The sequence below is a fragment of the Motacilla alba genome, chromosome 3, assembly GCF_015832195.1.
Source record: "Motacilla alba alba isolate MOTALB_02 chromosome 3, Motacilla_alba_V1.0_pri, whole genome shotgun sequence".
NCBI lineage: Eukaryota > Metazoa > Chordata > Aves > Passeriformes > Motacillidae > Motacilla > Motacilla alba.
The window spans coordinates 2,061,338-2,089,122 of NC_052018.1; the positions used below are offsets into that span (position 1 = coordinate 2,061,338).

General features: G+C 58.4%; 1 protein-coding gene across 4 annotated transcripts; it reads left to right on the forward strand.

The window, feature by feature from the left end:
• Positions 1-94: 94 nt before the first annotated feature.
• Positions 95-27,197, forward strand: ACTN4 (actinin alpha 4). 4 transcript variants are annotated; one of them, XM_038133476.1, is made up of 22 exons: positions 95-332; positions 7,992-8,106; positions 8,582-8,701; positions 10,468-10,554; positions 11,426-11,513; positions 12,110-12,188; positions 12,265-12,346; positions 14,812-14,897; positions 16,243-16,335; positions 17,557-17,787; positions 18,575-18,722; positions 19,134-19,284; positions 20,084-20,192; positions 21,017-21,157; positions 21,860-22,042; positions 22,911-23,045; positions 24,096-24,275; positions 24,789-24,935; positions 25,063-25,143; positions 25,369-25,431; positions 25,637-25,795; positions 26,158-27,197. In XM_038133476.1, exons 1-22 carry the CDS (start codon positions 192-194, stop codon positions 26,314-26,316), a joined length of 2,778 nt encoding a protein of 925 aa, XP_037989404.1. In that variant the 5' UTR covers positions 95-191; the 3' UTR covers positions 26,317-27,197. The 4 variants fall into 4 exon arrangements, with proteins under 4 accessions (XP_037989404.1, XP_037989403.1, XP_037989406.1 ...); XM_038133475.1 differs by lacking the exon at positions 14,812-14,897 and adding an exon at positions 13,781-13,866 and having other exon boundaries at positions 96-332; XM_038133478.1 differs by lacking the exon at positions 25,369-25,431 and having other exon boundaries at positions 96-332.
• The last annotated feature ends 588 nt before the right edge of the window (positions 27,198-27,785 follow it).

Sequence of the window (27,785 nt, forward strand, 5' to 3'; positions counted from 1 at the left end):
GTGAGGGCGGTGGGCGGGGCCCCCCTGTGGCGCCTGAGGGCGGGGGGCGTGGCCGTGCCCGGCCCGTGCGCGCGCGGCGCGGTGGGCGCGGCCTGGGGCGCGGCGCGTGCGCAGTCGGGGCGCGGGGGGGGCCGCTTCGGGTCCGTGTCGCTGGCGCGTCCTCCGCCTGTCGCGACATCGGGGCGGCGATAATGGTGGATTACCACAGCGCGGGGCAGCCTCACCCGTACGGCGGGAACGGGCCCGGCCCCAATGGCGACTACATGGCCCAGGAGGACGATTGGGATCGGGATCTGCTCCTGGACCCCGCCTGGGAGAAACAGCAGCGCAAGGTGGGGGGGGGCTGGGGGGGTTACCGAGGGAGGATCGTGAGGGGCTGAGGGGTCCCTGAGGGGATTTCAGAGCCTGAGGGGTTTCCTGAGGGGTCTGGAGGGTTTGAGGGGTCTCTGAGGCGTCCCAGAGGCGTCGGAGCGCGGGGCAGGGGGATCTGGGGGTCCCTGAGAGGATCCATGAGGGATCCTGGGGTGTCTGAGGGGTCCCTGAGGGGATCCGTGAGGGATCCTGGGGTGTCTGAGGGGTCCCTGAGGGGATCCGTGAGGGATCCTGGGGTGTCTGAGGGGTCCCTGAGGGGATCCGTGAGGGATCCTGGGGTGTCTGAGGGGTCCCTGAGGGGATCCGTGAGGGATCCTGGGGTGTCTGAGGGGTCCCTGAGGGGATTCGATTCTGAGGGGTTCCTTTGAGGGGTCCCTGAGGGGGCCGGGGGAGTCCCTGAGGGGGTTCATGAGGGGTCAGAGCCCGGGACAGGGAGTTTTGGGGCGCCTGGGGGGGTCTAAAGGGGCACAGGGGCCTCCCTGAGGGGTCCCAGCCCGGGGCAGGGACATCTGAGAGGTGTCAGGACTTTTGGGGGGTCCCTCAGTGGGCTCATAGGGGGAAGGACCCCCATAACTGGGTGGGGGGGGACACTTTGGGGACCCCCAGGGCTGTGTTTGTGGGGGGGTACCACACCTGAGAGGTGAGGGGTGAACTTTGGGGACCCCCAGGGGGGTTTTGTTCGGGGGGGGTGAACTTTGGGGACCCCCAGTGCTGTGTTTGTGGGGGGGTACCACACCTGAGGGGTGAGGGGTGAACTTTGGGGTGCCCCGGAGCTGTGTTCGGGGGGGATATGACACCTGAGGGCTGAGTTTTGGGGTGCCCCAGTGCTGAGTTCGGGGGTCTCCGGTGCTGGGGAGGGGGCTGTGAGGAGCGAACCCCGAGGGATTCGCGCTGGTTCCGGGGGGGTCCGGAGGGTCCCGCCCGATCCCGGCTGGAGAAGCTTCCGGAGCGCTGCGGGACGGGATAAAGGGCACTGGGGAAAGGGGGATCCGCCGGGATCTGCGGGATCCGCCGGGATCCGCCGCCTTCCCGAGCCATCGGGGACACCGGGGGTCCCCTGCATCGCCCCCCCGCCCAAAACCACCGGGACCCCCGGGCGTGGGAACCGCCGGGAGCTGGGAGGGGCTGGCCCGGAATTCCGAGCGGGCGCCGGAGTGTTCCGGGTTAATCATTGGAGACGGGCGGAACTCCGCGGAGAATTCCTGGGTTCGGGGCGAATCCCCGGGTTTGGGGTTCCATTTCTGCAGTTTGGGGCGAATCCCCGCAGTTTGGGGTTCGATTCCCGCAGTTTGGGGCGAATCCCCGTGTTTGGGTTTCGATTCCTGTAGTTTGGGGTGAATTCCCGCAGTTTGCGGTTCCCATTCCCAGGTTAGGGGTGAATTACCGCAGTTTGAGGTGAATTCCTGTGGTTGGGTTCCATTCCCAGGTTTGGGGTTCCATTCCCACAGTTTAGAATTCATTCCCAGGTTTGGGGTTCCATTCCCGCAGTTTAGGGTGAATTCCCAGGTTTGGAGTTCCATTCCCACATTTTGGGGTTCCATTCCTACATTTTGGGGTTCCATTCCCAGGTGTGGGGTGCATTCCCGCAGTTTAGGATTCCATCCCCGCAGTTTGGGGTGAATCCCCGCAGTTTGGGATTCCATTCCCAGGTTTGGGGTGCATTCTCTCAGTTTGGGGTTCCATTCCCAGGTTTAGGATTCCATTCCTGCAGTTTGGGGTGAATTCTCTCAGTTTGGGGTTCCATTCCCAGGTTTAGGATTCCATTCCCAGGTTTGGGGTGCATTCTCTCAGTTTGGGGTTCCATTCCCAGGTTTAGGATTCCATTCCCAGGTTTGGGGTGCATTCTCTCCCAGGTTTGGGGTCCCATTCCCAGGTTTAGGATTCCATCCCCGCAGTTTGGGGTGCATTCTCTCGGTTTGGGGTTCCATTCCCCGAGTCCTGCCTCGAGTTCCCGCTGTTCCGTCCCTGTGCCTCGCTTGAACCCCGAGTTCTGCTGTGAATTCACAGGCTCGAGTTCATTCGCTCATTTTGCGTTCAGTTCCGCGTGTTTGTCTTTGATTCCCTGGCGCTGGAGGCCAATTCCCTCCGTTCTGGGGTGACTTTCCCGAGCGTGGCGCTGAGCTCCGTGAATTTTGGGGGGATCCCCTCAGTTTTGGGACATTCAGGGGGAGCCCCCGTCCTGGGGACCCTCGGGCCCGGCGCTGCTGGTGTTGCCGTGCTCACCTGCGACTTCCAGCTTTTTCTAAGAAAAAACCGGGCTAACTTGGATTATTTTTGGCACAGGAAGCGCGGGCTGAGCTTCCTCCTCCTCTTCCTCCTCCTCTTCCTCCTGCACTTCCTGCCGTTCCCGGCGCTTCCCGCTCCTCTCCCGCCTTTCCCGTTGCTTCTCCCCTGCCCAGAACGGGAATTTCTCAGGGTTTGGGGCTCATTTCCCCCGGCTGGATTCCCGGGAATGCCGGACGATGGCCGAGCTCTGCCCCGGGGTTTAATTAGGCGTTAATGAGCGGGGTTTGATTGCCCCGGGCTCCTCCTGCCTTTCCTGGGAATTCGGGAATCTGCTTTTCCCCCCCGGGGCCGAGCTCGCTCCGTTCCGCACCGGAGGCGGCTCCCGCTTCTCCGCCGCGTTCCTGCGAGCGGCTGCTGGAGCTGCGAGCGTCCCGAAGCCCCCGGCTGGGGACAGGGGCCGTGTCCGGCCCCAGGACTCGCCTCTGGAATTCTCTGGAATTCCAGCAATGCGGCCGGAGCAGCGGGAGAGCAGCGGGAGCGGAACGGTGGCCCCGAGAGCCCTTCCTTCCTCTCCCTCGTCTCCTTCCTCTCCTTCCTCTCCTTCCTCTCCTTCCTCTCCTTCCTCTCCTTCCTCTCCTTCCTCTCCCTCCTTCCTTCCTCTCCTTCCTCTCCTTCCTCTCCCTCCTCTCCCTCATCTCCTTCCTCTCCCTCCTCTCTCTCGTCTCCTTCCTCTCCTTCCTCTCCTTCCTCTCCCTCGTCTCCTTTCCTCTCCTTCCTCTCCTTCCTCTCCTTCCTCTCCCTCCTTCCTTCCTCTCCTTCCTCTCCTTCCTCTCCCTCCTTCCTTCCTTCCCTCCCTCCCCAAACCCACCATAAAACTACAGGAATTTTTGCCCTAAACAGGTGCTTTTCCTCCCATAAAACCCAGGAATTTTTGCCCCAAACGGGTGTTTTTATTTCCATAAAAATCCAGGATTTTTTGCCCCACACAGGTGTTTTTTCCTCCAGGGATTCTTGCCCAAAGCAGGTGTTTTTCCTCCAGGAATTTTTACCCCTAACAGGTGTTTTCATTTCCATAAAATCCAGGATATTTTGCTCTAGTCAGGTGTTTTCATTTCCATAAACCCCAGGATTTTTTGCCCCACTCAGGTGTTTTAATTTCCATAAACCCTAGGATTTTTTTTGCCCCAATCAGGTGTTTTTATTTCCATAAAACGCAGGATATTTGACCCGGAAAACCTCCCCAAAATCCCTTTTTTTTGGGGAATTTGGGGGGAGCCCCCCCCGGCGCTGCCGCACCCCCGGCGAGGCGTGACCAGCGCTCATCCCGCGTGGAATGCGGGCACGCCCTGACCCACCTGGCCCAAAAAACCCCAAAAAACCCAAAAAAAGCCCCCAAATCCCACCTGAGCGGGCCTGGGGGGGGGAGCTGAGCATCCTGCGGAATTCACCGCGTTATTCCCAAAAAAACCCCAAAAAAATCCCAAATAACCCCCAAATCCCACCTGAGTGGGCCCGGGGTGGGAACTGAGCATCCTGGCTGGAATTCACCGCGTTATTCCCAAAAAAACCCCAAAAAACCCCCCAAAAAAGCCCCCAAATCCCACCTGAGCGGGCCTGGGGGGGGGGATCTGAGCATCCTGGCCGGAATTCACCACGTTATTCCCAAAAATCCCGGCCCGGAGCCGAATAAGGGCAAGGAATGAGGAGAATTCCGCGCTCGGGCCTCCCCCGGGAGCGGCAGATGCAGCGGGAGCAACAAAAAACATCCAAAAAAACACCAAAAAAACACCAGCAAAAACATTCCGGGGGAGGCAGGGCTGGGGCACAGCACCACCCCGAATCCTCACATTCCCTCTCTCCTGCTCGTCTTTCCCGATTTTTGATCATTTTCCCTAATTTTTAACGATTTCCCCCCTCAAATTCTGCTCATTTTTCCCAAGTTTTGCTCGTTTTCCCTGATTTTTCGGCATTTCCCACCATTATTTTGTTCATCCCCACCATTTCTATTTGCTTTTCCCCATTTTTTTGGTCCCATTTCCTGATTTTTTGGGTAACTTCCTGACTTTCTTCACTTTGCTCCCATTTTTTTGCCATTTCCCCAAATTTTCTGTCCATTTTCCCCAGTTTTTGGTGGAACTTTTCCTGCTTTCTGGTCATTTTTCACAGTTCCTGGATCATTTCCCCCTGGTTTTGGGCCTCTTTTCCTGGAGTCATCATCCCGTTCCCGGTTTTCTGCTCATTTTCCCAGTTTTCCCTCAGTTTCCCTGAATTTTGGGTAATTTTCCCCAACTTTCCCCACTTTTTTCCTCCTTTTCTCTGATTTCTCAGTGACTTTTCCTCATTTTTTTCATCACTTCCCCTTTTTTTCCCCCTTTTTTTCCCGGATTTCTGCCCCTCCTTGCGGTTTTTGGGTCATTCCCTGATTTTTCCTCCTTTTTCCCGGACCAGCGGGCGCCTCGTTAATTATGTTAATTATGCAAATGATGTTAATTAACCCCCGCTAACGAGCCCAGGGGAACGCCTGGCTGGGTTTTTTATTCCCTCTGGAATTTTCTTTCAGCTCTGCCGCTTTTTCACCCTAACGAGGCCTCGCTCACCACCTCAATATTCGGGATTTTTTGGGATTTTGGGGGCTCCAACCCCGGGAAAAGACCCCAAAACCCACCCGGGGGGGGCTCATTCCCACCTGGAATTCTCAGGGTTGGCGTTCCCGCAGGGGGAAATTCCCAAAAAGGTCCCAAAAATGAGGAATTCTGGGAGGCTCCCAAAGGAAAATCCCAATTTGGGGCTTTTTTGGGGATGAATCGCTGGCGCTGAGGATCTCCTGGAAAAAAATTCCCCAGGATCAGCCCAGGGCAGCGTTCCCAGCCTGCCCAGAAGTTGGGCTTTTCCCTGAAAAAATTGGGAATATCCCTTGGGATCGGACACCAGCACATCCCGCTGCTTCCCAAGGGATTTTCCGTCCCAAAGTTGGGGCTTCGGGGAAAATATGAGGGAAAAGAGGATGGAAAATGCATTTTCCTCCTGAAATTCCCAATTTTGAGGGAAAAAATGTGGGAAAAGAGGGAGGAAAATGCATTTTCCTCCTGAAATTCCCAATTTTGAGGGAAAAAATGAGGGAAAAGAAGGAGGAAAATGCATTTTCCTCCTGAAATTCCCGATTTTTCCGTGGAAAGGAGGAAGAGGAGGCAGGTTTTCCTCCCCGCTGCTGTTTCCCAGTGGTTTTCCTGGACAAACGGAGGGGAAGGGGATGAAAAGTGACCTAAACCCCTTCCCCAGCCCCGAAATCCCCAAATCTTTGGGCTAAAGGCATCCCCCAGCTCTGCAATCCCAAAATCCTGGGTGGATTTTCCCGTTTTCACCATTTTTCCTGGAAAAACGGGGCCAGCGGAGGCGGGCCGGGGCCGGAGCCCCTTTCCCAGCCCCGAATCCCGGGATTTGGGGTGGGGTGGGCTCGGATCCGCCCGGATCCCGGCAGGGGAGGGCTCCCGGCTCCCGACACAATGCCTGGAAAACGCTTTTCCAGCGGTTCCGTGGGAAGGAAATTCCAGAGGCCCGCGCGGAATCTCCTTTTTTAGGCATTTTTGGGACGCTTCTTTCTGGCCGGAACGCGCCGGGGGGGTCGCTCCGGGCGGGATTCATCCCGGATTTTATCCCGGATTTCACCTCCCCTCCCCAGACCCCTCTGCTTCCCATCCACGCCGCCCTTCAAACCTCCCAAATTCCCACTTTTCTGGGGGAAAACCCTCGGCTTTGGGGCTGCGGGAATGCCCCGGCTCCGGGGGGAGCACCCGGGGTTCCCTCAGCGCCGGAATTCCCGGGATTTGGCGGCGCTTTTCCCGGATTTGGGAAGGAACCGAGCGCTCGGGGCGGCATTTGGGGCCTCTCCCGGAACGCCGCGGGCCGGGGCAGAGATCCCAGAGCGGGATTCCCGGGATTTTTATGGGATCTTCCCGGGATCTCTGTGGGATCTCTCAGATTTACGGGATTTTTATGGGATCTTCCCGGAATCTCTGTGGGATCTCTCAGCACCTGTTGTGCGTGTCCATAAAGGAGATCCCAGAGCGAGGTTTTATGGGATTTTCCCGGGATCTCTGCAGGATCTCTTACCACCCGTTGTGGGTGTCCATGAAGGAGATCCCAGAAGGATCTTCTGGGATCTTTTGGGATCTCTCAGGGCCCCTTGTGTTTATCTGTGAAGGAGCTCCCAGAACAGGATTTTTCTGGGATTTTCCAGGATCTCTCTGGGATCTCTCCCAGGCTGGGTGACTCAGTGCCCGCTGTGCGTGTCCATGGGGGAGATCCCAGAGTGGGATTTTTCCGGGATTTTTCTGGGATCTCTCTCAGTCTGGGTGACTCAGTGCCCGCTGTGCGTGCCCATGGAGATCCCAGAGTGGGATTTTTCCGGGATTTTTCTGGGATCTCTCTCAGTCTGGGTGACTCAGTGCCCGCTGTGCGTGTCCATGGGGGAGATCCCAGAGTGGGATTTTTCCGGGATTTTTCTGGGATCTCTCTCAGTCTGGGTGACTCAGTGCCCGCTGTGTGTGCCCATGGAGATCCCAGAGTGGGATTTTTCCGGGATTTTTTGGGATCTCTCTCCCAGGCCGGGTGACTCAGTGCCCGCTGTGCGTGCCGGTGCCCGCGGGCCGCGCCCGGCCGCGCCTGGCACAGGCATGTGCGGGCCTGGCACCGGCCAAAGTCCCGGCGCCGCCCCGGAGCCGCCCCGGAGCCCAGGGCAATCCCGCAGCCGCCCCAAAAGTGGGATCTTCCCGGGAATCCCGCTGCCTCTGGGGCGTTCCCGGATCCCGGGGGATCGGCCCGGCTTTCCTGCTGGGTTTGGGGTTGGATCCCGGGTGGGAGCGGGCAGGGATCTGTCTGGAGAGGTTCCTGATCCCAAAATGTGACCCTACAAGCGGATGTTGGGGTGGAGCCGTCCCAGCTCCACAAATTACTGGAGCTGGGGGTTGTGGGAGGGGGCGTTCCCGGGGGATGGAGGGCTCGGGGTCATTCCCAGTGGGATCAGTGGGGTCATTCCCAGTGGGGTCAATAACCCGGGGTCATTTCCAGTGGGATCAGTGGGGTCAATAACCCGGGGTCATTCCTGCTGGGATCAGTGGGGTCATTCCCAGTGGGATCAATGGGGTCATTCCCAGTGGGGTCAATAACCCGGGGTCATTCCCAGTGGGATCAGTGGGGTCATTCCCAGTGGGGTCAATAACCCGGGGTCATTCCCAGTGGGGTCATTCCTAGTGGGGTCAGTGGGGTCATTCCCAGTGGGATAATTTCTGGCAGGATGAGGAACCCCTAGGCCCCCAATCTCCCTGTTTTCCCCAAACCTCGGGGGTCCCCCCAAACCCCGGGGGTCCCCGCTGACCCCGGCCCTGGCCCCGCAGACGTTCACGGCCTGGTGCAACTCCCACCTGCGCAAGGCCGGCACGCAGATCGAGAACATCGACGAGGATTTCCGGGACGGGCTCAAGCTGATGCTGCTGCTCGAGGTCATCTCAGGTCAGGCCTGAGCACAAAACCCCCAGCTGGGCCCAAAAAAACCCAAACTCAACCCAAAAACCCCCCGGCTGGGCCCAAAATCCTTAAACTGCGCCCAAAAAAACCCAAACTGAGCCAGAAAAACCCCCCAGCTGGGCCCAAAATCCTAAAACTGGGCCCACAAACCCCCTAGCTGGGCCCAAAGTACTGAAACTTCCACAAACACCTTTAAACTTGACCCAAAATCCTTCAGCCCCGACCCAGACCCTTTAATCCTGACCCAGACCCTTCAGCCCTGACCCAGACCCTTTAGTCCTGGCCCAGACCCCTTAGTCCTGGCCCAGACCCCTTAGTCCTGGCCCAGACCCTTTAGTCCTGGCCCAGACCCTTCAGTCCTGACCCAGACCATTTAGTCCTGACCCAAACCCTTTAATCCTGACCCAAACCCTTTAGTCCTGGCCCAGCCCCTCCAGTCCTGAGCCCGGTCCCGTTGCAGGCGAGCGGCTCCCGAAGCCGGAGCGGGGCAAGATGAGGGTGCACAAGATCAACAATGTCAACAAGGCCCTGGACTTCATCGCCAGCAAAGGCGTCAAGCTCGTCTCCATTGGCGCCGAGGGTGAGGCCCCGCCGCGGGGATCCGCTGGGATCTGCTGGGATCTGCTGGGATCCACTGGGATCTGCCACCCCAGGGCCCGGGATTCGCCCCTTTTAGGCCAAAATGGGGATTTTGAGGGGTTTTAACCTTTAACGCTGACTCAAACCCTTAAACCTTGGCCCAGAACCCTTTAAACCTGACCCAAAACCCTTTAAACTTGACCCAAAACCCTTTAAACCTGACCCAAAACCCTTTAAACTTGACCCAAAACCCTTTTATCCCTGACCCAAAGCCTTTAACCTTGGCCCAAACCCTTTAGTCTTGACCCAAACCCGGGTGGTGTCCCCACCCCCGCGCTGAGTCATGGGGTGCCTGAGAATCCCAGGAATTCTGGGGATTCCGGGATTCCCGACTCAAAGGCAGCGGGTGCAGCTCGTGGAGGTCACGGCTGTTCCGTGGTTTTTGATGGAATTTTCCCTGTGGGATTGGGACCATTCCCTCTGGGATCTCTGGGATCATTCCCTGTGGGATTGGGACCATTCCCTGTGGGATCTCTGGGATCATTCCCTGTGGGATTGGGACCATTTCCTGTGAGATCCAGGATCATTCCCTGTGGGATTGGGACCATTCCCTGTGGGATCTCTGGGACTGTTCCCTGCAGGATCGGGACCGTTCCCTGCAGGATCTGGGGTCATTCTCTGCAGGATCCAGACCATTCCCTGTGGGATCTCTGGGATCATTCCCTACGGGATCCGGGGTCATTCCCTGCAGGATTGGGACCGTTCCCTGCAGGGTCTGGGGTCATTCCCTGTGGGATCTCTAGGGTCATTCCCAGTGGGATCTCTGGAGTCATTCCCTGCGGGATCTCTGGGGTCATTCCCTGCGGGATTGGGACCGTTCCCTGAAGGGTCTGGGGTCATTCCCTGCAGGATTGGGACCGTTCCCTGCAGGATCTGGGGTCATTCCCTGCGGGATCTCTGGGGTCGTGCCCTGCGGGATTGGGACCGTTCCCTGCGGGATCCGGGGTCATTCCCAGTGGGATCTCTGGAGTCATTCCCTGCGGGATCTCTGGGGTCATTCCCTGCGGGATTGGGACCGTTCCCTGCGGGATCCGGGGTCATTCCCACCGGATCCCTCGGGATCCCCCCGGGGCCGGGCGGGCCGGGCTGGCAGCGGCTCCGGCCGGGCCGGTTTGTTGGGATCCAGGCTCGGGAAAGCTCCGCGTGCCCGGAGCCGAGCGAGTCCCGACCGGCCCCGAGCCGGGAGACGCCCGGCACCCGCCCCCAGCCCAGGAATTCCCAAAAAACAAGGGCTGGGGCTGCTGGAGGCAGCCTCGGGAATGTGGGATCGCGACGAGGAGCCCAGAGCTCCTCCCCGCTTCCCTCCCCTGTGGGGTTCCTCCCTCCGTGGTTTCCGGGGTCTTTTCCAACCCAAACAGTTCCACGGTCCCAGGATTCCGTGGTTCTGGAATGAATTCTGGGATCTGTAATTCCGGTTCTGCCGTCCCACGCATCCGGCATCCCTTCATCCTAAACTTCCATCATTTTGGGGTCCCCGTAATTCCAGAACTTCGTGTCCCAGTACTCCATAAATCCAAGCTCCCCCCATTCCCAGATCCCGTGATCCCATGCCTGCAGGATTCCCGGATGTGGGATCCGTTGGTTTTGGGACTCCACCATTTTTTGACTCCTGCGGTGCGGGGCCCCCGCAGTTCCGGGGTCCCGCGAGCCCGTAATTCCCGCTGGGAATTCCCACCTGGAATCCGTTCCCTGGGGCTTTCCCCGCAGAGATCGTGGACGGGAACGCCAAGATGACGCTGGGCATGATCTGGACGATCATCCTGCGCTTCGCCATCCAGGACATCTCCGTGGAAGGTAACGCGGCGCGGGATCCGCTCCCGGGGCGGTGGGATCCACACAGGATCTGCTCCCGGGGCGGTGGGATCCACCCTGGGATCTGCTCCCGGGGTGGTGGGATCCACCCAGGATCCGCTCCTGGGGTGGTGGGATCCACCCAGGATCCGCTCCCGGGGCGGTGGGATCCACACAGGATCTGCTCCCGGGGCGGTGGGATCCACCCGGGATCTGCTCCCGGGGCGGTGGGATCCACCCGGGATCTGCTCCCGGGGCGGTGGGATCCACCCAGGATCTGCTCCCGGGGCGGTGGGATCCACCCAGGATCTGCTCCCGGGGCGGTGGGATCCACACGGGATCCGCTCCTGGGGCGGTGAGATCCACCCTGGGATCCGCTCCTGGGATTATGGGGTCTGCCCCAGGGATCTACTCTTGGGATTGTGGGATCCACTCTGGCATCTGCCCCTGGGATTGTGGGATTTGCTTCTAGGATTTTGGGATCTGCCCCTGGGATCTGCTTCTGGGATTGTGGGATCCACCCCAGGATCTGCCCCTAGGGCTGTGGGATTCACCCTGGGATTTGCCCCTGGGATTGTGGGATCTGCCCTGGGATTGTGGGATCTGCTCCCAGAATCTGCTTGTGGGATTGTGGGATCCCCCCTGGGATCCACCCCTGGGATTGGGGGATCTGCCCCTGGGGCTGTGGGATCCACCCCCGGGATCCACGCCTGGGATTGTGGGATCCGCCCCTGGGACTGTGGGATCCACCCCCGGGATCCACGCCTGGGATTGTGGGATCCACCCCCGGGATCCACCCCGGGATCCACCCCTGGGATTGTGGGATCCACCCCCGGGATCCACCCACCCCAATCTGTGGTCGCCGCTCCCGCAGAGACCTCGGCCAAGGAGGGGCTCCTGCTCTGGTGCCAGCGGAAAACGGCTCCGTACAAGAACGTCAACGTCCAGAACTTCCACATCAGGTCCTTCCTCTTCCCCTTCCCCTTCCTCTTCCTCTTCCTCTTCCTCTTCCCATTCCCCTTCCCCTTCCCCTTCCCCTTCCCCTTCCCCTTCCCCTTCCCCTTCCCCTTCCTCTTCCCCTTCCCCTTCCCCTTCCCCTTCCCCTTCCCATTCCCCAGGGCGAGCTGGGCTCAGGCAGGGTCAGAATTCCCAAATTCCCTGTGGATTCCCGGGATCCGATCCCAGTTTTCCCTGTGAATTCCCGGGATCCGATCCCCGTTTTCCCCACGGATTCCCGGGATCCGATCCCAGTTTTCCCCACGGATTCCCGGGATCCGATCCCCGTTTTCCCCACAGATTCCCGGGATCCGATCCCAGTTTTCCCTGCGGATTCCCAGGATCCGATCCCTGTTTTCCCCGCGGATTCCCGGGATCCAATCCCAGTTTCCCCGCGGATTCCCAGGATCCGATCCCAGTTTTCCCCGCGGATTCCCGGGATCCGATCCCCGTTTTCCCCGCGGATTCCCGGGATCCGATCCCAGTTTTCCCCGCGGATTCCCGGGATCCGATCCCCGTTTTCCCCGCGGATTCCCGGGATCTCACTGCCGTTTTCCCGCAGCTGGAAGGACGGGCTGGCCTTCAACGCGCTCATCCACCGGCACCGCCCGGAGCTGATCGAGTACGACAAGCTGCGCAAGGTAACCCCCCGCCCGTCCCCCTGGGAAAGCCGGGAATTCCGGAATTCCCACCCACGGAGCCTCCGCTGCCCCGCAGGACGACCCCGTCACCAACCTCAACAACGCCTTCGAGGTGGCCGAGAAGTACCTGGACATTCCCAAGATGCTGGACGCCGAGGGTAAGCGCGGGGTTCCCGATCCGCGGCGTCCCGGGGTCTCCTCCGGGCCCTGCGGGGGGATTTCCTCGCGGGAGGCGCCGGATCCCTGATTTAACCTGGCTTCCTGCGGTTCCCAGCTGCCCAGGTGGATTCGTCCGGGGTTTGGGGTGCTCACCGTTCCGGTGTTCTTTGATTTCGTCATCCTGTTATGTCAGGGGTGCAGAGCTCTCAGGACTCCACCGCTGTGCAATCCCACAGCTCCAGCATCCCACAAATCTGGCGTTCCTTTCTTCTAGGATCCCATAATTCTTGGGTTTCATTATTCCAGGATCCCAAAAATCTGGCGTTCCTTTCTTCCAGGATCCCATAATTCTTGGGTTTCATTATTCCAGGATCCCAAAAATCTGGTGTTTCTTTCTTCCAGGATCCCATAATTCTTGGGTTTCATTATTCCAGGATCCCATGACTCCAGGATCCCACAAATTTGGCATTCCTTTCTTCTAGGATCCCACATTTCCAGCATCCCACAAATCTGGCATTCCTTTCTTCTAGGATCCCATAATTCTCTGATTTCATTATTCCAGGACCCCACAATTCCAGGATCCCTCAATTCCAGGACCCTGCAACTCTTTGATCCCACAATTCTAGGACCCCACAATTCCAGGACCCCGCAACTCTTTGATCCCTCAATTCTTTAATCCCACAATTCCAGGACCCCACAATTCTTTGATCCCTCCATTCCAGGACCCCACAACTCTTCGATCCCACACTTCCAGGACCCCACACTTCCAGGACCCCCCAACTCTCTGACCCCACAGTTCCAGGTCCCACAGAGGAGCCGCCTGACCTCACCCCAATTTTCCCCGTCCAGCCCCGATCCGTGCCCGTCCGGGGGATTCCCAGGATTTGGGGCCCTGGAGCCGAATTCCGGTGCCGACCCCGTGGCCCCGTGGCCCAGCCCGTTCCCAGTTTGCTCCCAGTGCATTCCCAGTTTGTTCCCAGTGCATTCCCAGTTTGCTCCTAGGGCATTCCCAGTGCATTCCCAGTTTGCTCCCAGTTTGCTCCCAGTTTGCTCCCAGTTTGTTCCCAGTTTGCTCCCAGTGCATTCCCAGTTTGTTCCCAGCGCATTCCCAGTTTGCTCCCAGCCCATTCCCAGTGCGTTCCCAGTTTGCTCCCAGTTTGCTCCCAGTGCATTCCCAGTTTGTTCCCAGTTTGCTCCCAGTTTGTTCCCAGTTTGCTCCCAGCCCGTTCCCAGTTTGTTCCCAGTTTGCTTCCAGTTTGTTCCCAGTTTGCTCCCAGTGCATTCCCAGTTTGCTCCTAGGGCATTCCCAGTGCATTCCCAGTGCATTCCCAGTGCGTTCCCAGTTTGCTCCCAATGTATTCCCAGTTTGTTCCCAGTTTGCTCCCAGTTTTCTCCCCGCCCGTGCCCAGTCTCACCCCCGCGGTTCCCCGCAGACATCGTGAACACGGCGCGGCCCGACGAGAAGGCCATCATGACCTACGTGTCCAGCTTCTACCACGCCTTCTCCGGGGCCCAGAAGGTACCGGGAGCCTCCGGGATCTTCCTCCCGGATCCGTCCTTCCGGAACGTTCCCCCCGGATCCTCCCTCGGGGCTCTCTCTCCGCTCTCACGCTCGCTTCTCTTCCAGCCACGGCCGCTGTCGCTCGGGGGGGGCTCCGGGACCACCCCCGGCTGGCTCATGAGGGGTTAAATCCGCCCGGGAATCCCGAATTTGGGAGAAATCCCTGGGGGATCTGTGGGAAATCTGTGGGAATCCATGGAAATCCGTGGGAAATCCATGGGAATCCTTGAAAATCGTGGGATTCCATAAAAGTCCACGGAAGTCCATGGGAAATCCATGGGAAATTCATGGAAATCCATGGGGATCCATGGGAAATCCCTGGGGAATCTGTGGGAAATCCATGGGGATCCATGGGAATCCTTGAAAATCGTGGGATTCCATAAAAGTCCACGGAAGTCCATGGGAAATCCATGGAAATCCATGGGAAATTCATGGAAATCCATGGGGATCCATGGGAAATCCCTGGGGAATCTGTGGGAAATCCATGGGGATCCATGGGAATCCTTGAAAATCGTGGGATTCCATAAAAGTCCACGGAAGTCCATGGGAAATCCATGGAAATCAGTGGGAAATACATGGAAATCCATGGGAAATTCTTGGCAATCCATGGAAAATTCATGGAAATCCATGGGATTCCACGGAAATCCACAGAAGTCCATGGGAAATTTGTGGGAATCCATGGAAAATCCACGGGATTCCACGGAAATCCACGTGCAGGGCAGGCCGAGGTTCCAGAAGCCCCTCTGGCTCTGGGGGGGTTGAGGAACAGGGCCCGAGGCAGGACACGAACCCCCCATGAGCCATCCCGGGGGGGGATCCCGACCCCGGGAAGCGCTTCCCGCACGCGCTGGGAATTTGGGAATGCTGCTGGAGCTGTGGCTCTCCTCTGCTCTCCCCGGGCAGATATCGTGGGCACGCTGCGGCCCGACGAGAAGGCCATCATGACCTACGTGTCCTGCTTCTACCACGCCTTCTCCGGGGCCCAGAAGGTGAGCCCGGCCCCGGAGGGCCCCGCTGCCCTTGCCCGGGGTCTGGGATCTGCCCGGGATCTGGGATCTGCCCGGGATCTGGGATCTGCCTGGCTGCTGCTCTGCTTGGCCTGGGGACAGGGGAAGTGGGGCCTGGCTCTGCTGAGGTCACGCTGCCGGCTTCCTCGGGGTTCTTCCCGTGTTCCCTTCCTCATTCCCTGCCTTTATTCCCTTCCTTTTGCCCTTTATTCCCTTCCTTTTTTCCTTTCCTTTATCCTTTTCTTTTTCCCTTCCTTTATTTCCTTTCTCATTCCCTTCCTTTATTCCCTTCCCTTTTCCTTTTTTTATCCCTTTTTCCCTTTATGCCTTTCCTTTCCCCCTTCCCTTTATCCCCTTCCTTTTCCCATTTTTCCCCATCCTTTTCCCCTTTTTCCCCATCCTTTTCCCCTTTATCCCCTTCCTTTTCCCCTTCCTTTCCCCCTTCCCTTTATCCCTTTCCTTTTCCATTTTATCCCCGTCCTTTTCCCCTTCCTTTCCCCTTCCCTTTATCCCTTTCCTTTTCCCCTTCCTTTTCCTGCTTCCCCCAATCCCTTCCTTTCCTTCCCCCCTCCTTCCCCCTTTCCCTTTATTTGATTTATCGATTTCCTTCCTTTATTTCCTTCTTTCATTTCCTTTATTTCCTCCCCCCGGCCGTTGGATTTTCCTCCTCCCGGCCCTTCCCAGTTCCTCTTCCTCTTCCCGCTGGCGTCCGTCCTCCCGCTCCTCCTCCTGGATTCCTCCTCTGCTTCCCGCCCAGGTACCTCCAGCCCAGCCTCCTCTTCCTCCTCTTCCTCCTCCTCCTCCTCCTGCTGCTGGGGCAGGACAGCCCGTGGGATCGGGATGGGGTTTGGGATCGGGCACAGAGAGGGCTGGGCTTCCTTTTTCCTTCCCCTTTCTTTTATTTTATTCTCTTTTCCCCCCCTTTCCCCCCCTTTTTCCTCCTTTTTCCTCCTTTTTCCCCCCTTTCCCCCCTTTCCCCCCTTTTTCCCCCCTTTTCCCCCCTTTTCTCCCTTTTTCTCCCTTTCTTTCCCCATTCTTTCCCCTTTCTTTTCTCTTCCTCTTTCCTTCAATCTTTTTTTGTTTCCCCCTATTTTCTCCCAATTTTCCCGTTCCTTTCCCCCGTTTTTTCCCCTATTTCTGCTTTTTTATCTCCTTATTTTCCCCTTCTTTTTTCCTTCTTCTTCCTCACACTTTCCTCCTTTTTTTCTTCCTCTTCCCTCTGCCCCTTTCCCTGGGGCCGGGGGTGTTCCTGACCCCATATTCCCATATTCCCAACCCCTCATTCCCATGTTCCCAATCCCAAACTCCCGAATTCCCGTTGCCGCAGGCGGAGACGGCGGCGAATCGGATCTGCAAAGTGCTGGCCGTGAACCAGGAGAACGAGCAGCTCATGGAGGACTACGAGCGCCTGGCCTCGGATGTAAGGGGGAAACACCCCAAAAACACCCCAAAACCACCCCAAAAACACCCCAAAACCACCCCCAAATCCATTAATGGAGCACTGTGAGCGCCTGGCCTCGGATGTAAGGGGGAAAACCCCAAAAACACCCCAAAAACACCCCAAAAACCACCCCCAAATCCCCCCATGGAGCACTGTGAGCGCCTGGCCTCGGATGTAAGGGGTAAAACCCCAAAAACACCCCAAAAACACCCCCAAATCCCCCCATGGAGCACTGTGAGCGCCTGGCCTCGGATGTAAGGGGAAAAAACCCCAAAAACACCCCAAAAACACCCCCAAATCTCCCCCGTGGAGCACTGTGAGCTCCTGGCCTCGGATGTAAGGGGGAAACACCCCAAAACCACCCCAAAAACACCTCCAACCCTTCTTCCACATTCCCAGTTCCTGTCCCCCAGCTGCTGGCGTGGATCCAGCCCCACCCCACACCTCAAACCCCATCCCAAACCTCATCCCAAACCCCAAATCCCTTTTCCCCCCAGCTGCTGGTGTAGATCCAGCTCCCCAAACCCCACCCCACACCCCAAATCTGTGTCCCCCCAGCTTCTGGCCTGGATCCAGCTCCCCAAACCCCACCTCACACCCCAAACCCCACCCCACACCCCAAATCTGTGTCCCCCCAGCTTCTGGCCTGGATCCAGCTCCCCAAACCCCATCCCACACCCCAAACCCCACCCCACACCCCAAATTCCCTCTCCCCCAGCTGCTGGCGTGGATTCAGCCCCCCACACCCCACCCCACACCCCAAACCCCACCCCACACCCCAAACCCCATCCCACACCCCAAACCCCACCCCAAACCCCATCCCACACCCCACCCCACACCCCAAATCTGTGTCACCCCAGCTGCTGGCGTGGATCCAGCCCCCCAAACCCCACCCCACATCCCAAAATCCAGCCCCCCAAACCCCACCTCACACCCCAAACCCCACCCCACACCCCAAACCTGTGTCCCCCCAGCTGCTGGCCTGGATCCAGCTCCCCAAATCCCACCCCACACCCCAAACCTCACCCCAAACCCCACCCCACACCCCTCCCCACACCCCAAACCTGTGTCCCCCCAGCTGCTGGCGTGGATCCAGCCCCCTAAACCCCACCCCACACCCCACATCTGTGTCCCCCCAGCTGCTGGCATGGATCCAGCCCCCCAAACCCCACCCCACACCCCAAACCCGTGTCCCCCCAGCTGCTGGCGTGGATCCAGCGCACCATCCCCTGGCTGGAGGCCCGGGACCCCCAGAAGACCATCCCGGCCATGCAGCAGAAGCTGGAGGATTTCCGCGAGTACCGGCGCGTGCACAAACCCCCCAAGGTGCAGGAGAAGTGCCAGCTCGAGATCAACTTCAACACCCTGCAGACCAAGCTGCGCCTCAGCGGCCGGCCCGCCTTCATGCCCTCCGAGGGCAGGATGGTCTCGGTGGGTCTGGGGGCTTTGGGGTCCTGGGGGGGGTTAAACCCACCTTAAACTGCCCCAAATCTGCCCCAGCCCTCCGAGGGCAGGATGGTCTCGGTGGGTCTGGGGGCCTCGGGGTCCTGGGGGGGGTTAAACCCACCTTAAACTGCCCCAAATCTGCCCCAGCTCTCCGAGGGTAGCATGGTCTGGGGGCTTCGGGATCCTGGGCAGGTTAAAATCCACCCTGGTGTGTCCTAAATCCACCCTAAATCTGCCCTGGCCTTCATGCCCTCCGAGGGCAGGATGGTCTGGGGGCTTCGGGGTCTTGGGGTGCCTAAACCCACCTTAAACTGCCCCAAATCTGCCCCAGCCCTGCGAGGGCAGGATGGTCTCGGTGGGTCTGGGGGCTTCGGGGTCCTGGGGGGTCTAAAACCCACCCTGGTGTGTCCTAAACCCACCTTAAGCGGCCCCAAATCTGCCCCAGCCCTGCGAGGGCAGGATGGTCTCAGTGGGTCTGGGGTCTTCGGGGTCCTGGGGGGGAATTTCGGGGTTTTCAGGGGGTCAAATCCACCTTAGTGTGTCCTAAACCCACCCTAAACCCACCCACGTGGGTGCTGCCAGAGGGCAGGGTGGGCTCAGGTGGTTTGGGAGGGTCCCAGGGGGTTTTGGGGTGACTCTGAGGGGTTTTGGGGTCCCCAGGACATCGGGGCGGGCTGGCAGCGCCTGGAGCAGGCTGAGAAGGGCCACAAGGAGTGGGGTCACCTGTGCCAGGGGTTTTTGGGGTGACTCTGAGGGGTTTTGGGGTCCCCAGGACATCGGGGCGGGCTGGCAGCGCCTGGAGCAGGCCGAGAAGGGCCACGAGGAGTGGCTGCTGACGGAGCTGCGGCGCCTGGAGCGCCTGGATCACCTGGCCGAGAAATTCCGGCAGAAAGCCTCGATCCACGAGGGGTGGACGGAAGGTACTGGGCTGGGGATGGATTTGGGGTTCAGGGGATGGATTTGGGGTTCAGACACCAGGATTTGGGGGTTCAGGGGATGGATTTGGAGAGCAGGGAATGGATTTGGGGAGCAAGGAATCGAAGTGGGGCTGATGGGGATTCAGGGGTGTCCCCACACCTGTGCCCAGGTAAGGAGGTGGCACAGGGAGGGTTCAGGGGTCTCAGGGGTGTCCCCACACCTTGCCCAGGTAAGGAGGTGGCACAGGGAGGGTTCAGGGGTGTCCCCACACCTGTGCCCAGGTAAGGAGGTGGCACAGGGGATGGCACAGAGGGGGTTCAGGGGTCTCAGGGGTGTCTCCACACCTTGCCCAGGTAAGGAGGTGGCACAGGGAGGGTTCAGGGGTCTCAGGGGTGTCTCCACACCTTGCCCAGGTAAGGAGGTGGCCCTGAGGGACCGGGACTCGGGCACGGCCTCGCTGGCCCAGGTGCGGGCGCTGCTCCGCAAGCACGAGGCCTTCGAGTCGGACCTGGCGGCGCACCAGGACCGGGTGGAGCAGATTGCGGCCATCGCCCAGGAGCTCAAGTATGGGAACCCAAAACACCCCCAAAACGCCCCAGATTGGACCCCAAAATAACCCCCAAAGTGACCCCAGAAGCAAACCCCAGCCATCACCCAGGAGCTCAAGTATGGGAACCCAAAACACCCCCAAAATGCCCCAAATTGGACCCCAAAATAACCCCCAAAGTGTCCCCAGAAGCAAACCCCAGCCATCACCCAGGAGCTCAAGTATGGGAACCCAAAACACCCCCAAAACGCCCCAAATTGAGCCCCAAAGTAACCCCCAAATTGGATCCCAAAATCACCCCCAAAGTGTCCCGGGGGGGACCCCAAAAGCAGATCCCAACCATCACCCGAGTACAGAATGGGAGAGCCCAAAACAACCTGTGAGATGTCCCAAAACACACCCCAAAATATTACCCAATAAATTACCCAAACTGGCCCCAAATACACCCAGAATGACCCGAAATATCCCCCTCTTTGTTCCTCTTCACACCCTTTCCTGCTGTCTTCCCCTTTTCCCCATTCTTCCCCTTTTTTCCATGGCCTTTCCCTCTTTTCCCACTGTTTTTTTCACCATTTCTCCCCATTCCCCTTCATTTTCCCCCATTTCCCCCCATTTTCCCAATTTTCCCCCATTTTTCCCTCATTTCCCCCCGTTTTTCCCCATTTCCCCCCCATTTCCCCCCCATTTCCCCCCGTTTTTCCCCATTTTCTCCCTGTTTCCCCCCTGTTTTTCCCCATTTTCCCCTGTTTTTCCCCATTTTCCCCCGTTTTTCCCCATTTCCCCCCCCGTTTTTCCCCGTTTTCCCCCGTTTCCCAGCGAGCTGGATTACTACGACTCGCCGAGCGTCAACGCGCGGTGCCAGAAGATCTGTGACCAGTGGGACCTGCTGGGCTCGCTGACCCACAGCCGCCGCGAGGCGCTCGAGGTCAGCAGGGAGGGACCGGATCCCAAACAGCCCCAGATCCCAACCCTGGATCCCAATCCCGGGATCCCAACCCTGGATCCCACCCCAGGATCCCAGCCCACCCCACGATCCCAACCTCAGATCCCAACCCAGGATCCCAATGCCAGATCCCAACCACCCCGGGATCCCAGCCCAGATCCCACCCCAGATCCCAGTCCCTGGATCCCACCCAGGATCCCAGCCCAGCATCCCACCCAGGATCCCACCCCAGATCCCAGCCCCTGGATCCCACCCCGGGATCCCACCCCAGATCCCAGTCCCTGGATCCCACCCAGGATCCCAGCCCAGCATCCCACCCCAGATCCCAGCCCCTGGATTCCACCTGGGATCCCACCCCAGATCCCAGCCTCTGGATCCCAGCCCAGCATCCCACCCAGGATCCCACCCCTGAGATCCCACCCCCGAGATCCCACCCCTGAGATCCCACCCTGGGATCCCACCTCGGATCTCACTCCGGGATCCCACCTCGGATCCCACCCTGGATCCCACCCCAGATCCCACCCCGGTATCTCAACCCCGGGACCCCACCGGGATCCCAGCCCGGACCCCACCGGGATCCCAGCCCCAGATCCCACTGGAATCCCACCTGGGATCCCAGCCCAGATCCCACCCGGGATCCCACCCAGGATCCCACCGGGATCCCAGCCCAGATCCCAACCCCGGGACCCCACTGGGATCCCAGCGCGGACCCCACGGGGATCCCAGCCCGGATCCCACCCCGGGATCCCACCGGGATCCCAGCCCCAGACCCCACGGGGATCCCAGCGCGGCGTGTTTGGCCGCAGCAAACGGAGAAGCAGCTGGAGACCATCGACGAGCTGCACCTGGAGTACGCCAAGCGCGCGGCGCCCTTCAACAACTGGATGGAGAGCGCCATGGAGGACCTGCAGGACATGTTCATCGTGCACACCATCGAGGAGATCCAGGTGGGCAGCGCCGCCTGGCCCAAAAGTAACGAGAACAAAACCAAAAAATTCCATTTTCGGTGGGGTTTGGGCGTTTTCTGGCCGGTTCTGTGGCCGAGCTTTGGGGCTGGAGCAGCTCCCAGCTGCAGTCCCCAGAGCTCTGAGGATTTGTTCTGGAATTATTGCCTGGGATTATCCTGTGGAAGAATTCTGTGGAATTATTCCGTGGGATTCTGTGGAAGAATTCTATGGAATTTTTCTGTGGAATTATTGTGAGGAATATTTCTGTGGCATGATTCTGTGGAATTCTGAGGAATAATTCTGTTGAAGAATTCTGTGGAATGATTTTCTGTGGAATTATTTTCTGTGGAATTATTCTGAGGAATGATTCCGTGGAATGGTTCTGTGGAATGGTTCCGTGGAATGGTTCTGTGGAATAATCCTGTGGAACGATTCTCGGGAATAATTTTCTGGAATAATTCTCGGCAATAATCCTGTGGGATAATCGTGTGGAATAACCTTGTGGAATAATTCTTGGGAATAATCTTCTGGAATAATCCTGTGGAATAATTCTTGGGAATAATCCTGAGGAATAATCCTGTGGAATAACCCTGTAGAGTAATTCTCAGCAATAATTTTCTGGAATAATCCTGATGAATAACCCTGTGGGATAATCCCGAGGGATAATCCCGAGGAGTAATCCCCGTGTCCCGCGTGCCCCAGGGCCTGATCGCCGCCCACGACCAGTTCAAGTCGACGCTGCCGGACGCGGACAAGGAGCGGGAGGCGATCCTGGGGATCCAGCGGGAGGCGCAGCGGATCGCGGATCTGCACGGGATCCAGCTGCCCGCCAGCAACCCCTACACCTCGGTCACGCCCCAGATCATCAACTCCAAGTGGGAGCGGGTACGAGGGGAGCCTAACCCCTTCCCGCCCTTTGCCCCACCTTTCCCACTCCTTTTCCCCACCTTTTGTGCTGTTTTCTCCCTTTTTCCTGCAGTTTTCCCCCTTTTCCTGCAGTTTTTCCCCTTTCCCAGCAGGGTTTCCCATCCCTTTTTGCATTTTTTCCCAGTTTCCCACAGGGTAGGATTTCCCAGTTTCCCTGTAGGAAGTTTCCCATCCCTTTCCCGTTTTCCCCAGTTTCCCAGCAGGGTTTCCCACCCTTTCCCAGTTTCCCCAGTGTTTCCCACCCTTTCCCAGTTTCCCCAGTGTTTCCCACCCTTTCCCAGTTTCCCAGCAGTGTTCCCACCCTTTCCCAGTTTCCCAGCAGTGTTTCCCAGTTTCCCCAGTGTTTCCCAGCAGTGTTTCCCAGTTTCCCCCCAGTGTTCCCACCCTTTCCCAGTTTCCCAGTAGGATTTCCCAGTTTCCCCAGTGTTTCCCAGTAGGATTTCCCAGTCTCCCCAGTGTTCCCCAGCAGTGTTTCCCAGTTTCCCCGGTGTTCCCACCCTTTCCCAGTTTCCCCAGTGTTCCCCAGTAGTGTTTCCCAGTGTTCCCAGTAGGATTTCCCGGTTTCGCCGGCGTTCCCACCCTTTCCCAGTGTTCCCAGTAGGATTTCCCGGTTTCCCCGGCGTTCCCACCCCCTTTCCCGGTTTCCCCAGTGTTTCCCAGTAGGATTTCCCAGTTTCCCAGTAGGATTTCCCAGTCTCCCCAGCAGTGTTTCCCAGTGTTCCCAGTAGGATTTCCCGGTTTCGCCGGCGTTCCCACCCTTTCCCAGTGTTCCCAGTAGGATTTCCCGGTTTCGCCGGCGTTCCCACCCCTGTGCGTTGCCCCCCAGGTGCAGCAGCTGGTGCCCAAGCGGGACCAGGCGCTGCAGGAGGAGCAGAGCCGGCAGAACTCCAACGAGCACCTGCGGCGGCAGTTCGGCAGCCAGGCCAACCGCGTGGGGCCCTGGATCCAGACCAAGATGGAGGTCAGGAGCCACCCCCGGCTGCCGCGGTGGGGATGGAGACAGGGGAGATGGAGATGGAGGGGGTGGCGTGGTGGAGATGGAGATGGTGGAGATGGAGATGATGGGATGGTGGAGATGGAGATGGTGGAGATGGAGATTGAGATGGTGGAGATGGAGATGGTGGGATGGTGGAGATGGAGATGATGGGATGGTGGAGATGGAGATGGTGGAGATGGAAATTGAGATGGTGGGGATGGAGATGGAGAGGGTGGGGTGGTAGGATGGTGGAGTGGTGGAGATGGAGATGGTGGGGGTGGTGGGATGGTGGAGATGATGGGGATAGAGATGGAGAGGGTGGGATGGTGGAGGTGGAGATGGTTGGATGGTGGAGATGGAGATTGGGATGGTGGAGATTGAGATGGTGGGATGGTGGAGATGGAGATGGTTGGATGGTGGAGATGGTGATGGTGGACATGGAGATGGAGATGGTGGGATGGTGGAGGTGGAGATGGTGGAGAAGATGGAGGTGTGGAGATGGTGGAGATGGACATAGTGGGATGGTGGAGATGGTGAAGATGGAGATTGAGATGATGGAGAATGGAGATGGAGATAGGGAAGGTGGAGATGGAGAGGGTGGGATGGTGGGGAGGGTGGAGATGGAGATAGGGATGGTGGAGGTGGAGAGGGTGGAATGGTGGAGAAGGTGGAGATGGAGATAGGGATGGTGGAGGTGGAGAGGGTGGGATGGTGGAGATGGAGAGGGTGGGATGGTGGAGAAAGGTGAAGATGGAGATAGGGATGATGGAGGAGGTGGAGATGGAGAGGGTGGGATGGTGGAGATGGTGGAGTCAGCTCTGGTGCTGCTCCATGCCCACGTTATCCCAGCTCTGTGAGCCGTGGGAAGGGCTGGATCGGTGGAATCCTGGAAAGCGGGACGGGATTCCTGCGTAGGGGTCTGGGATCGCCCGGGGGGATCCGGTGGGGTGCTGGAGGGGCCGGGAGCGCTGGGATCGGCTCCGGGGCCGCTCGGCTCTGGTCGGGGCTCTGGAAGGGAATCCCCCGCGATGCCAGGAGATCGGCCGGATCTCCATCGAGATGAACGGGACCCTGGAGGACCAGCTGAACCACCTGAAGGAGTACGAGGAGAACATCGTGGAGTACAAACCCAACCTGGAGCTGCTGGAGCAGCAGCACCAGCTGGTGCAGGAGGCGCTCATCTTCGACAACCAGCACTCCAACTACACCATGGAGGTGGGGACCTGGCAGCCCCGCAGTTTGGGGTCATCCCGAGGGGATTCGGGGCCATCCTGAGAGGATTTGGGGTCATCCCGAGGGGGTTCAGGGTCATCCCGAGGGGATTTGGGGTCACCGAGGGGATTTGGGGCCATCCTGAGGAGATTTGGGGTCGTCCCAAGGGGATTTGGGATCACCGAGAAGCTGGGACTGGGGAGGGAGGGGTCCCACAGGGATTTGGGGGTCCCAGGCCCTGATCCTCCACAGCTGGATTCCAGCTGCACGTGGAGCTGGGATCTCATGGAATTGGGGTCATCCCGGGGGATCAGGATGATCTCGTGGGCACTGGATCCCTCCCTGGGGATCAGGATGATCCCGTGGGCGCTGGATCCCAGCGCAGGGGATCGGGGTGCTCCGGAGGACACTGGATCCCTCCTGTGGGGATCAGGATGATCCCGTGGGCGCTGGATCCCAGCGCAGGGGATCGGGGTGCTCCGCTGCCCCTCACTGCCCCGTTGCCGTGCGGTGCAGCACCTGCGCGTGGGCTGGGAGCAGCTGCTGACCACCATCGCCCGGACCATCAACGAGGTGGAGAACCAGATCCTGACCCGCGACGCCAAGGGCATCAGCCAGGAGCAGATGCAGGAGTTCCGCGCCTCCTTCAACCACTTCGACAAGGTCCGGGATCCCGGGGGATCTGGGGGGATCTGGGATCCCACCCGCAGCAGCCCCACGGGTCGTTCCCCCCTGGAATGGGGGAGTTGCCTCCCGTTTTCCCTCATTTCTCCGTTTTCTGTCTGCCCAGGACCACGGCGGTGCCCTGGGCCCGGAGGAGTTCAAGGCCTGTTTGATCAGCCTGGGCTACGACGTCGAGAACGACCGGCAGGTACTGCCTGCTTCCTCCTCCTCCTCCTCCTCCTCTTCCTCTCCTTCCTGCCTGCCTGCCTTCCTTCCTTCCTTCCTTCCTCCCTCCCTTCCTCTCCCCTTCCTTCCTCCTTTCCTTCCATCCTTTTCTGGGCCGGTTTCCTCCTCTAACAGATTCTCTGCTTTTCTCTCCCTTTCCCTCTCCCTTTCCCTCTTCCTCCTCTTCCTCTCCTCTTCCTCCCGGCAGCCGAAGCGCCGCACGGACTCCAACGACTTCCGCGCCCTGCTGGGCCCCGCGGGATCCGGCCTGGTAACCTCTCCCTTCTCCTGCTCTGCACCTTTTATTTCCTCCTGTTTTTATCCCGTCGCTCTGGGGGGAGGAAGGGGAGGAGGAAGGGCAGGGGAATCCCAGCGGGAAAGAAGAAGAAGCTCCGGAATTCCCGGGGAGAAAGCTCCGGAAGGCCCTGGAACGCCTGGGGGAGCGGCAGGATCCCCGAGCTGGCCTCTCCCCGCAGGGCGACGCCGAGTTCCAGCGGATCATGGCCGTGGTGGATCCCAACGGCAGCGGCAGCGTCACCTTCCAGGCCTTCATCGACTTCATGTCCCGGGAAACCACGGACACGGACACGGCCGAGCAGGTCATCAACAGCTTCCGCGTGCTGGCCGGGGACAAGGTGGGCACAGCGGGCTCTGGGGGGCTTGGGAAGGGGACACTGGGGTCTGGGGTGGTCCTGGGGGGTTTGGGAACAGGCAGTGGGGTCTGGGATGGTTCTGAGGGGTTTGGGAAGGGGGCACTGGGGTCTGGGGTGGCCCTGGGGGGTTTGGGAGTGGGGCAATGAGGTCTGGGAAGGACACAGCAGAATTATGAGGTGAGATTTGGGAATTCCAGGGTGGGATTTGGGGAGTAAGACCAAGGCAGGATTTGGGGACCACTTTTTCGAAGTTTGTCAATCCCCTGGTGGGTTCACTGACACCGGGGCTCGGTTAACCCCCGTTTTTCCCCGTTTTTCCCCCGTTTATCCCCGCTGTCCCCCAGAACTACATCACAGCGGCCGAGCTGCGGCGGGAGCTGCCGGCGGCGCAGGCCGAGTACTGCATCGCCCGCATGGCGCCCTACCCCGGCCCCGACGGCGTCCCCGGCGCCCTGGACTACAAATCCTTCTCCACGGCGCTGTACGGCGAGAGCGACCTCTGAGCGGGGCCCCGGGATCCCCCGGGATCCCCGACGGTCCCGGATCCCCCAGGATCCCCCGGGATCCCGGATCCCCGACCCCCCGCCTCCTACTATGCAACAGTTGATTGATCTTGGGATATTTCGGGATGCGATTCCCACTTTTCCTCGGGTTCCGCCTCCCGCGGGGCCTCGCAGCGCCCGGAAATGGTTATTTTTGGTAACGAGACACAGAGAGAGAGAGAAAGAGAGAAATTCCCGCTATTTTTCACGGGCTCGGCGGCGCAGCCCGAGGGTTCCCTCTCCCCTCACGTTTCCCCCACTTCTCACCTAATTTATGGCTTTTTTCCAGAGGGGAAAAATCCGGGGTTTTGGGGGGGTTTTTTTTAGGTTTTTCACTCACATTCCCACCTCGGAGCAGCGTTTTGTGGACCAAAAAAAAAAAATAAATGGGGGAAGTAAGGGGGGAAGAGGGAAAAAAGGCGAGAAATGCGAAGCACAGAGAAATGAGGAAAAAATTAGGAGGAAAAATGTGGAGAGAGATGGAAAATTAGAAAAAAAATAAGGAGAAATGAAAAATGTGGAAAAATTAGGAGAGGAATGAGGAAAATCATGGAGAAATCTGGAGGAATACAGAAAAATATGGGAAAATAATGATAAATGAAGAAGAGTAAGGAGAAGAATCTAGAGAGAAATAAGGAGAACTGTGGAAAAGTATTAAAAATTAAGAGAAACAAGGAGGAAAATTATGAGAAATCCGCCTAATAAAGCGCCTGATCCTGGAAAATTTTGACGGGAAGCAGAAAATTCCGGTTTCCTTTATAACTTTACGGATTTATTATATAAATATATATTCACGTAGCAGCTTCTTTGTCCTGTAATTAAAATATTGCTGGAAAAAACAACCTCTGGAGTCTTGGAGTTCTTCACTTTTTCCCCAGGTACAGCCAACAAGTTCATCTTTAGGGGAGAAAATGACCATTTTGAGGTAAAAGTGAGATTGTTGGGAAGGGACATTTTGAGGGTAAAATTGTGATTTTTTTTTTGGACAGGTCAGAAAAATCATGGGGGTAAAACCTGAGGTGATCTTTAAGTGATGGAAGGAATATTTTTGGGGTGAAATGTGAGGCACACGGGAGTGCAGGGTCACTAAGTTGTACTGGGGTTTTTTCCCCATGTTCCCCATCCTTTTTTCACTCCCCTTTCCCACCCTTTTTCCTTCACTTCTTTTCTTTTTTCCCCTCACATTCCTCTCTTCTCCCCTCACGTTTCCCTCCTTTTTCCCTTCACATTTCCCTCTCTTTTCCCTTCACATTTCCCCTTTTCCCCCTCACATTTCCCTCTCTTTTCCCTTCACACTTCCCCTCCTTTTTCCTCTCATGTTTCTCTCCCTTTCCCTCTCTCATTTCTCTTTTCTCCCCTCGCGATTCCCGCCCTTTTCTCCTCTCACATTTCCCATTCTTTTCCCCTCACATTTCTCTCTCTTTCCCCTC